This window comes from Carlito syrichta, unplaced genomic scaffold (genome assembly GCF_000164805.1).
Source record: "Carlito syrichta isolate Samal-C Ts95f unplaced genomic scaffold, Tarsius_syrichta-2.0.1 Scaffold314643, whole genome shotgun sequence".
Taxonomy (NCBI): Eukaryota; Metazoa; Chordata; class Mammalia; order Primates; family Tarsiidae; genus Carlito; species Carlito syrichta.
The window spans coordinates 473,242-485,090 of NW_007258739.1; the positions used below are offsets into that span (position 1 = coordinate 473,242).

The 11,849-nt window shown below is 37.4% G+C and overlaps 1 protein-coding gene across 5 annotated transcripts in view; it reads left to right on the forward strand.

Annotated features, from left to right (window-relative positions):
* The window catches only part of LOC103274239 (sodium channel protein type 1 subunit alpha), a 137,836-nt gene extending 130,803 nt beyond the window's left edge, over window positions 1-7,033 (forward strand). For 2 of the 5 annotated variants that reach the window (XM_008071706.2, XM_008071707.2), the window contains exons 26-27: window positions 1,262-1,532; window positions 3,756-7,010. In XM_008071706.2, coding sequence (XP_008069897.1) covers window positions 1,262-1,532; window positions 3,756-4,933 — 1,449 coding nt within the window. In that variant the 3' untranslated portion in view covers window positions 4,934-7,010. Of the gene's footprint in view, window positions 1-1,261; window positions 1,533-3,755 lie in introns of all 5 variants that reach the window. The other 3 variants (XM_021719411.1, XM_021719412.1, XM_008071705.2) reach the window with 2 other exon arrangements.
* The last annotated feature ends 4,816 nt before the right edge of the window (window positions 7,034-11,849 follow it).

Here is an 11,849-nt window from a genome sequence, read left to right on the forward strand (position 1 = left end):
CACATAGGCAATGTGACATGCACAGTGGAGAGTTGATCACACAACTTAAGAATGGTTGCCAAGACATGTCAGGGAAAAGAATAAACTACATGCAGTTTGTTAGTAGATCAAGAAATTGATGAAGTGTTAAGGGAAGTAATACCTTACTTCCATTTTATTTTAAACTAGAGACATTGACTGTTTTGAAGAATTCCTATATCTGCTATTTATATGTATGGTTATAAAGTTAGAAATTACTAATATCTACAAAAGATAGAGTCACTAATTACAAATTATGATGATAGATAAAAATATTCTTGTTTCCTTGATGAACCAAGCACAATGTTAAGAAAATGGAGAGATATATCCTACACTATAATGATTTTTATGACAATCTGTGAGGTTAAAGTAATTCCTAAGCTGCATCTGGGAACAAAATACTAGTGGGCAATCATATTGTACTGGCCACGTATTGCCTTTCAGAAGAATGTTGAGAAATATATACTTTCCTCTGTTAAAACTAAGCACTAGAAGTTAAAATTAACCAAAAGTTTGTAGGAAAATGTAAGAAAGGAAATACCCTCAGAATTCCTCAGTGGCCTAAAGAAAAAAGCCTGCAGATGACCTGTAGTGACTAACAGTGGCAGAAGTGGGGAGCAGAATTACAGGTTACTGACAAGGGACATGAACTTTTTGACATCAAAACATAAGGAATGTCATTCAGATCTGACTATTTTGTGGAGCTTCTGCGTTCTATGCCTGACAACTTTACAAAGGCTATTTGGTGGAAGTACATCAATACTGTCATATGTGGGATTTAAATACATAATGTTATTGATGTGTTCTGCAAATTCCAAATCCACTTTAATAGTTATTTGAAAATAAGACAAATGAAATGCTAATAAATACTGTATTCTAAAATGAATGCATGATCCACCTGATTATGGGAAAATCTGACATAACAAAATCAAAGAGGTTTCTGAATTTCTCATTATCTTAAAATGTTGATATGCATTGTGTCCCTTTGAGAGAAGTTCGTAGAATGTAGTTTTTTAAAAATCAGAAACACTCTGATCATTATTTTGAGGAATACACATTAGTAAATAACAATTTAGTTTACTAAAAATTAAAAATTAACCCACTAGAAACCACACTTACACAAACCAGTGTCAATGGCTACCACACACTGAACTAGAAAGTCAATGCATAAGGTACTTGTGTGGATGCTAACGGGTATAAGAAAACTCCTTTGTTGCTAAAAAGCATTTCTGTTTCTCTGCAGAACAAATTTCAAGGAATGGTCTTTGACTTCGTAACCAGACAGGTTTTTGACATAAGCATCATGATTCTCATCTGTCTTAACATGGTCACAATGATGGTGGAAACAGATGACCAGAGTGACCATGTGACTAGTATTTTGTCACGCATCAATCTGGTGTTCATTGTGCTGTTCACTGGAGAGTGTGTACTGAAGCTCATCTCCCTCCGCCATTATTATTTTACCATTGGCTGGAATATTTTTGATTTTGTGGTTGTCATTCTCTCTATTGTAGGTAAGAAATATTTAAAATTATTTAATTCAGCTCAATAAAAGTGAAAGTTGGAATAAAGTTTAGATAGCTTAGATGAGAGGTCATCTAATCACTCATAGATAATCACTGTGAATATTTTGATATATTTTGTCCAGGTATGTTTGTTTTTCTTACAAAGTGAGGCTCCTGCTATATCACTATTGTATCCTATGCTATCTATTTTAGACACTGAGTATATTATTTGTCAATATAGTAAAACCTCATTTATTTGTGCTAGAATTGTGCTGTTAACAAAGATAAAAAATGTTTTTGATATGTTAAGATTGAAGAGCCTATACAATATCTAGAAGGTTCTGTTGAAAAGAGGACTACCTTTGGGAGGCTGAGGTGAGTGGATTGATTGAGCCCGCGGGTTAGAGACCCGCCTGGGCAGCAAGACCTCATCTCTACAATAAATCAAAAAATCAGCCGGGTGTGGTAGCGCATGCCTGTAATTCCGGCTACTTGGAAGGCTGAGGCAGAAGGATCGCCGGAGCCCAGCAGTTCGAGGCTGCGGTGGCTGGGAGCGGCCACTGCACTCCAGTCTGGGCGACAGAGTGAGACTCCAACTCAAAGAAAAAGAAAGAAAGAAAAGAGGACTAGAAGCCGGGCTCGGTGGCTCAGCCTGTAATCCCGCGTCTTTGGGGGGCTGAGGTGAATGGATTGCCTGAGCCCTTGGGTTCAAGACCCGCCTGAGCAATTTGGCAAGACCTCATCTCTACAATAAATCAAAAATCAGCCGGGCATGGTAGCGCACGCCTGTAGTTCCAGCTACTCGGAAGGGTGAGGCGGAAGGATCGCCGGAGCCCAGCAGGTAGGGGCTGCGGTGGCCGGGAGCGGCCACTGCACTCCAGTCTGGGCGACAGAGTGAGACTCCAACTCAAAAAAAAAAGAAAAAAAAAAAGAAAAGAGAACTAGAAATTTAGTCTGGTACTCAAGAAAGGTATTGCTTTAGACATGTAGACATGGAGTAATCAGCATGCAGGTATTAGTGGAAGCTTGTTGAAAGATAAGGAAAAGCATAGAGTAAAAAGAGAATAAAGACAAGGACTAAACATTAGCAAATGAAAATGAAATGAAGATGGGTGTCATGTAGAGATGCTCTAGACTATCTTGAAATGGGTTTATAATAATGATGCCCAGGGGAATTGAGGTAGCATGGGACATTCTTTCATTGGTCATATACTTCAAATCATGGAATGTACAATAGACCTCATGAGCATTATTTCATTAGACACAACTAGAGCTCCAATGATGTGAAGACGTATGCCTGTGAACCTAAAGTATTCATTCTTTTTAAAATAAGCTGCAGCCGGGCTCGGTGGCTCAGCCTGTAATCCCGCGCCTTGGGAGGCTGAGGTGAGTGGATTGCCTGAGCCTGCGGGTTCGAGACCTGCCTGGGCAGCGAGACCTCATCTCTACAATAAATCAAAAAATTAGCTGGGCGTGGTAGCGCGCACCTGTAATTCTGGCTACTCGGAAGGATCGCTGGAGCCCAGCAAGTCGAGGCTGCGGTGGCCAGAAGCGGCCACTGCACTCCAGTCTGGGTGACAGAGTGAGACTCCAACTCAAAAATAAATAAATAAAAATAAAAATAAAATAAGCTACTGTAATAGTGTCAATATTTTGTCATCCAAAATGAGTCACCTCTGTTGGGAGATTTTTTAATGTTGTTCTCCCCTCTGAAGAAATTGGGCTTATATCCAATTCATACATTGTATATAGCCTTTGACTCTCACACTAATCCTTAGTTATAATCAACTTGGCTAGAGTATCAAAAGTGTATTCCTACATGTCTCTCTCTCTCTCTCTCTCTCACTCTCTATCTCTTATACACACAACACACTTGAGCTTAGTATTTTCAAAATGAGGTATTTTAACTTGAAGGCAGCATTTTGTTTCTTGAGCTCTTCTTTTTAAATTTAAAAGTACAGCTTTTTATTTAAAAGGCAAATAGAGAGAGAAGCTTAAAAAAAGAGGATTGAGATACCAATATCAGATACAGGAAACCAAGAAAGAGCATCAACCTGGGATCATTTTAGAAGTGCATGATGTGCGTTATATATATTAAATGTCTGTCATATTTAAGATTATGTAACTTGACTTCATTACTTTGAACTTCACCTTGGAACCTTAAAATAAGTGTAAGTATTATTTTAATGAATAATTTCTTCACTTGTTGATGTTCTCACTGTTTATCTATAGGTATGTTCCTCGCCGAGTTGATAGAAAAGTATTTTGTGTCCCCTACCCTGTTCCGAGTGATCCGTCTTGCCAGGATTGGCCGAATCCTTCGTCTGATCAAAGGAGCAAAAGGGATCCGCACGTTGCTCTTTGCTTTGATGATGTCCCTTCCCGCATTGTTTAACATCGGTCTCCTGCTCTTCCTGGTCATGTTCATCTACGCCATCTTTGGAATGTCCAACTTTGCCTATGTTAAGAGGGAAGTTGGAATTGATGATATGTTCAATTTTGAGACCTTTGGCAACAGCATGATCTGCCTGTTCCAAATTACCACCTCTGCTGGCTGGGATGGGTTGCTGGCACCTATTCTCAACAGTAAGCCACCCGACTGTGACCCTAATAAAGTCAACCCTGGAAGCTCAGTCAAGGGAGACTGTGGGAACCCATCTGTTGGAATTTTCTTTTTTGTTAGTTATATCATCATATCCTTTCTGGTTGTGGTGAACATGTACATTGCCGTCATCCTGGAGAACTTCAGTGTTGCCACTGAAGAAAGTGCAGAACCCCTGAGTGAGGATGACTTTGAGATGTTCTACGAGGTTTGGGAGAAGTTTGATCCCGATGCCACCCAGTTTATGGAATTTGAAAAATTGTCTCAGTTTGCAGCTGCTCTTGAACCTCCTCTTAACTTGCCACAACCTAACAAACTCCAGCTCATTGCCATGGATTTGCCCATGGTGAGTGGCGACCGAATCCACTGTCTTGACATTTTATTTGCTTTTACAAAGCGGGTTCTAGGAGAGAGTGGCGAGATGGATGCTCTCCGAATACAGATGGAGGAGCGATTCATGGCTTCCAATCCTTCCAAGGTCTCCTATCAGCCAATCACTACTACTTTAAAAAGAAAACAGGAGGAAGTATCTGCTGTTATTATCCAGCGTGCTTACAGGCGCCATCTTTTAAAGCGAACTGTAAAACAAGCTTCATTTACATATAACAAAAACAAAATCAAAGGTGGGGTTAATCTTCTTGTAAAAGAAGACATGATAATTGACAGAATAAATGAAAATTCTATTACAGAAAAAACTGATCTTACCATGTCCACTGCAGTTTGTCCACCCTCCTATGATCGGGTGACAAAGCCAATTGTGGAAAAACATGAGCAAGAAGGCAAAGATGAGAAAGCCAAAGGGAAGTAAATGAAAACAAATAAAAATAATTGGGTGACAAATTGTTTACAGCCTGTGAAGTTGATGTATTTCTGTCAACAGGACTCCTTTAGGAGGTCAATGCCAAACTGACTGTTTTTACATAAATCTACTTAAGGTCAGTGCCTACAATAAGACAGTGACCCCTTGTCAGCAAACTGTGACTGTGTACAGGGGAGATGACCTTGACAGGAGGTTACTGTTCTCACTACCAGCTGACACTGCTGAAGACAAGGGACAAAATGGCTACTCAGACTGTAGGGACCAGTTTCAAGGGGTGCAAACCTATAATCTGGGGGGTTGTTTAACATGAAACACTTTAGTGTAGTAATTGTATTCACTGTTTGCATTTCAACTGCCACATTTGTCACATTTTTACAAAATCTGTTAGTGGATTCATCTTTTTTTTAATCCATATGTTTATTATATGTGACTATTTTTGTAAATGGGGTTTCTGTTGGGAACTAGACTAAAGTACCTCTTCAACAGGTGTGCCACCTGGGGGGTATGGCAACCACATGGCCCTCCCATCTACACAAAGACGTGGTTTGCATGAGGGCATGCTGCACTTAGAGATCATGCATGAGAAAAAGTCACAAAAAAACTAATGAGTTCTTAAATTCCATCCATGTTTCTGGGAGGGGTAATTGGGTAATAAGTGGAGGTGCTTTGTTGATTTTGTTTCATCAAATCCAACCCTAGACCAAGTAGGTTGTTTGGGGGTAGGTCATTTAATCTTAGCAAACTTCATTCAAATGTCTGGAGTCATAAATGTTATGTTTCTTTTTATTGTATTAAAAAAATTCCCTGACTAGTGAATATTGCCCTCCACACCCTTCCCCCAGAAGTCTGAATTGACCAAAAGAACCCTTTATAAATTTCTGCTTAATCCTGCACTTTGTTTAGCCATCTTCAGCTCTCAGCAAGGTGGACACTGTATATGTTAAGAAATGCTATTTATTATGTAAATAGTCATTTTACCCTGTGGTGCACGTTTGAGCAAACAAATAATGACCTAAGCACAGTATTTATTGCATCAAATACGTACCACAAGAAATGTAGAGTGCAAGCTTTACACAGGTAATATAATGTACTCTGTACCATTTATAGATAGTTTGGATGCTATCAATGCATGTTTATATTACCAGACTGCTGTATCCGGTTTCTCCCACTGCTCAGAATCTCATTTATGAGAAACATATGTCAGTGGTAAAGTCAAGGAAATTGTTCAACAGATCTAATTTCTTTAAGTCATTAAGCAATAGTTTGCAGCACTTTAACAGCTTTTTGGTTATTTTTAAATTTTAAATGGATAACATATGGTGTATAGCCAGACTGTACAGACACGTTTAAAAAACACACAGACACACACATTGCTTAACCTATTAAAAATGTGTTTAGAATTTTATAAGCAAATATAAATACTGTAAAAAGTCATTTTATTTTATTTTTCAGCATTATGTACATAAATATAAAGAGGAAATTATCTTCAGGTTGATAATCACAATCACTTTTCTTACTTTCTGTCCATAGTACTTTTTCATGGAAGAAATTTGCTAAATAAGAAATGAAAACAAGACTGGGTAGTTGTAGATTTCTGCTTTTTTTATTAAATTTGCTAATTTTAGATTATTTCATAATTTTGAGGGGCAAAATAGGTTCACGATTCACATCCAAATTATGCTTTGCAATTGGAAAAGGGTATAAAATTTTATTTACATTTCTGGTAGTGCCTATACTAACTAAATTGAAGTTAGTGCTTATTTTTTATTTTTGTCCTTTTTTCTAACTTCTGTTGTATTTTCATTTTGGGGGGAGGAGTCATGCTGTCCTTATTGTTCTAAATATAATGTGAGCTTCACAGTTTTGTTTTTTTCCCACAAGAACAGAGAGTAGTAAACTTATATCGTCAATCACATCAGAACATTTTATGTTTCTTACAAAAGCAAACCATAGCTCCTCTTTTTCTTAAAACTACTTAGATAAACTGTATTCGTGAACTGCATGCTGGAAAATGCTACTATTACCCTAAATGATGCTAACCAACATTAAAAATGTGCAAAACTAATAAAGATTACGTTTTTAATTTTATTGCCTGCCCAGTCACTTTTTGTTAACTATATTTTAGCAAGATAGAGATATTTTTATTTTGCAGATTGGGGAAGTATGGGAGCTAAATATACACACATACTCATGGACCTCTCTGGACTGAGAAGAAAACCTGAAGTAGAAATGTCACTGAGGGGATTGATCTCCCAGGAGTTACAGCAGTAAGTGTGATCTCTGTTAGGAGGAAGAACTGGTGTCAGAGCAGAAACTGGTGCCTCTAGGAGGAAGAGACTATGAGAAACAAAGCAATGATGGATGACCACTTGAGCTACGAAAAGAAGCTCTTATTCACCTTTAAAAAATTTAAAGTTGCCATGTGTGAGTGGAATACTTGTTTGCTTCTGCAGAACCACTCTCCATGCCTCTCCATCCTGCTGTGTATTCTAGGATGTGTTGCATCAATGGACTCAACTACTCTTTAGCTCCAAATTGGTTTGGCCAATGGGAAACGTCAGCACCAAAGCACCAGAAGGAAAAGAGTGAAATAGAAATATCTGTTCTCTAGTTCCATCTAGACTGGGTTGCCCTGGGTGGGCGGTGTCTGCATTCCATCCCTGGAAGTCATACTCCAGTCAGATTGCCCCTTCCTACGACCTGAGCTCCTTTCTCTGGGGTAGAGTAATCAATCCTCCCATTGTTCCTTCAGGCCTGTTACTAGGCTGAGAGTGCTTCCCCATGCCTTGTAACTTTCCCCTAACCTTGTTGACATTTTGTAAATGGCCCCATCATGAAAATCTTCACTATGCCTCATTCCAGTTTGCCATCTGTCTCCTACTTAGCAGATACAAAGTGATTAAATAGCTCATGAAAATTGACAGGAGGCAAAGATTTGCCTTATGTCAGCTTGGGGACTTGATCTAACTGACTTTGGCAGATAGAGAAACATTGACTAGGGGAAGAAACCACAACGAAGTCCCATGTTGAATTCACAGCGATCATGAAAAGGTTCCTGGGGTAATCCAGATAGTACAATTAACCATCTAAATAATGTATATAAATTTATGAGCAAAAATAAATCTTTACTTTTCATCAGTGAAGCTAGAAGGAGGAGCAGGGCCTTGACCAGAAAAGGACTATTGATGTACAATGCTTTTCCTTTCCTTATACAGCTGACTGACCTCACCTCTTCATAACATCACAATCCTAAGACAATACAACTATTAATTCTGATATATTAGTGACTGCAAAAAATTTTCCATTTCTGACCAAAGTAAGAATTATAGAACAAACATACTATACATCCACACAGTATTCACTGGTACCTTTCCTAATAAAAAGAGAAGAAATGAGGAACAATAATCATATAAATCTCCATACTCAGCTTGGTATTATTTTGCATAATACTTGCTGTGCCAAAAAGTAATTAATGTTCAAAGAATGATGAGGTTATGCCATAGGACACAGGAATCAACTAAAAAAGGCTTCTCATTGACCAAATCTGAGGCAACTTGAGTATCAAGATAAATAATAATAGTAATAGATTTTATCCCATTGAATGAAATAAGAATCCACAAGTATATACTCATATAAATAAATCTGGAAAAATAACAATCTATTTCTCACAGTAGAATGTTAACTAGCAAATGTATTAGAAATAATAGAGTCAGAAAATCACCACTTGACAGTCATCACAATGATGATTGCTTTATGTATAGAATCATCAATGAATGCTAAAACTCATGGGGGATGTTTAATGGGGAACAGGAAACTTTAGATTGTCTCAAACCATCAATTCTCTAGTGATTAAAAATATGGAAAGAAGAAACACAACAGAAACTATCTTCAAATATAACATTAATTATGAGACCATGTGATATTATGGGCCTCAGGATAAGATATACTGACAAAAACAAAAACAAAAAAAACCCACATCACTTCTTGGTATCCAGTCTAAATTTTATAGCCAGAATCTAACCATAACAAAAACCAAATTGATAACATCCTATAAAATAACCAGACTAAACTCTCTCAATATCATGAACAACAAGAAAAGATTAAGGAATTGCATGAGATTGAAGAGCTATGACAACTAAACACAGTGTCTAATTTGGAAACATAACAGTGATAAAGAATATTATTGGGAAAGCTGAGTAAATTGGAATATGGACTGTCAATTAGTTATTAGTATTCTAACAGCTTTAATCTTAATGATTTTGCTAAGACTAATGTGGCTATTACACAAAAATAGAAAACGTTGTTCTCAGAAAATGCATGCTAAAGTATTTAGGGGTGAATGTGATGATGTCTGCAGCTTATTCTTGAATGAGTTCAAAGGACAGTGAATTCCATGTATACATGTATGTATGTAGACAGATTATAGATATATACATGTTTGTTTGGAAAGGAGAGGTTTGTTTTTGCTGCTGTGTTATTGAAGTGTCTATGTATACGTGTTCACGCTAGCATCAGTTTCTTATGTCCTGGACTTTATTATTTCTATCTTCAGAATTAGGTCTACTATCACAGACTACTTTGAAGTATGCTGGGTTTTAACTCTATTCACGTTTTCTAGCAGTCATCTTTCTGAAGAGTTGCTGCTTTTTAATATAATCCCTATTTACTAAACATAAAAATATTTTAGGAGAGATCTGTGGCATAGTGGTCAGTATTTGAAGCTAAACAGAGCTAATTTGGAGCATTGTAATTTACACTCTAGTAATTCTGTCCACATGATAATAGAAGGTGACTCTATGCTGTCTTCACTGTGGCCCAAACATTTTGGGAATAAATAATAATTCCAAACACAGCTCTACAGTGAAGCACCCCCATGACAAGGTTTCCATAACCCTGCAGCGAAGCCAGGACACTAAGAATAATGTCATAAATATTTATAAAACTGAACATACTCAATGTAAGGACTTTTATCCTAAAATTGTGTCTTTTAGATTATTTTCTAAAGACTACTATCATTTAATGTTAAAATGATGGTGAAAATAAATGATAGCTGGTTACTTGTTTTAATATTTTATTTGGCTAAATAAAAAATCAGTAACCCTCTGTCACTTCTCCCATTTATATTTTACTGGTGTGTGAAATCCAAAAGTCTATGAACCATTAGGACAGACAACTCGACTACATAAGTTTGTAAGTTATATATCCATCACAAAGCTCGGAATTCGAACTATATTAACTTTCCATACTAAAGACAGAAAATATGTCCTGTAATTGCATAATCTTCCTATATGTATTGAAATTTCATGTTATTATGTAAGAAAATAAATGTGTTTCTAAATCACTATGAATTTAGTACAATGTTCATAATAAAAAAATTATTACTTCAATAAAGTACAGCTGATAGTACTGTTCTTTCTAGCACATGAGAATATTCCACTGAAGTTGTCAGTTAACTGATTTAATCAGTGTGGCAACGACACTAGAGGAAGAAAATACTCCAGACAATCAAGCATAACTGGAAAAGTTGCATCACCAAGAAATTCTTAAAATCACAGATGGAGAATCTACAAAGTCAACTGCTACTCAATTGCTCAAGGTCCTTATCATTCCCTCAAAACTCTCCTCATATTTGCAAGTGAGAAACAGGCTAGCAATTCAAGCATTTTCAACAGTACAATATTGCTAATGTGAAAAGTGCACATGACAGTGACTGAGAGACTAGCACAATTCAAATAATAAAGGGCCTTTAGTGCATGATGGGGGCTTTGGTGATGGAGACCCATTTAGAGATTTGTAAAAGAAGAGAAGATGAGTGTGGTGTGAGCAGATTTTGACATAATGCAGGAAGCTACTGGGAGATCACAGGCAAACAATGATGAGACACAGGTCTTGAATACCTTCTTATTTTCCCTCTGTCTACCCAGTGAAAACAAGCCCATGCTTCAGGCTTCAGTGGCAGTTTTTTTTGTTTCTTTATTTTTTGGTTAAAAATGTATTTATTTTTCTTCAAATGATCTTTTTCAAGCAATAAATAAAATCAGGCATATTGACTTTTCTAAAAAGCAAAACCAAACAAACAAAAAAAATACTCTAAGCTATATACATCCTACAGAAATACAAAGCATATCAAATGTAGAAATGACATCACTCCGGAAGATGGACTATTTACACAAGTTACAAGGATTGCATTGCTCTCTTTAAGAAGTCTCTTCCTAGCTGAACTCGGTGGCTCAGCCTCTAATCCTGTGCCTTGGGAGGCTGAGGTGAATGGATTGCCTGAGCCCATGGGTTCGAGACCCTCCCGGGCAACTTGGTGAGACCTCATCTCTACAATAAATCAAAAAATTAGCCAGGTGTGGTAGCGTGTGCCTGTAATTCCAGCTACTTGGAAGGCTGAGGCAGAAGGATCGCAGGAGCCCAGCAGGTCGAGGCTGTGGTGGCCGGGAGAGTGGCCACTGCACTCCAGTCTGGGCGACAGAGTGAGACTCCAACTCAAAAAAAAAGAAGTCTCTTCCTTTTGTTTTTTATCGCTGGAAGAGAATTTTTTCTCCTATGAATTTCTGTGAGATTTTGATGTATACGTTCAAATCCGGACACATTTGAGCGTGAAGGAGGACTATTAATAATTGTGCTAAAACAATAGGAACAAACCAGGACTCTTCTAGGCACCTCAGCACTTACAGTTACTTTATATTTGCTGTTTTACAGCACTTAATCCGCTTCTATGTGTAATTTTGAGTGCAAGTTTTTTCTCTCATCACTCTCTTTATATATAGCTCATATATATATATGCATTTATATATATATATGAGATATTTGTTTAAAAATATCCTTGCTGGGCTTGGTGACTCAACCTGTAATCCCAACACTTTGGGGGACCGAGGCGGGTGGATTGCCTGAGCCC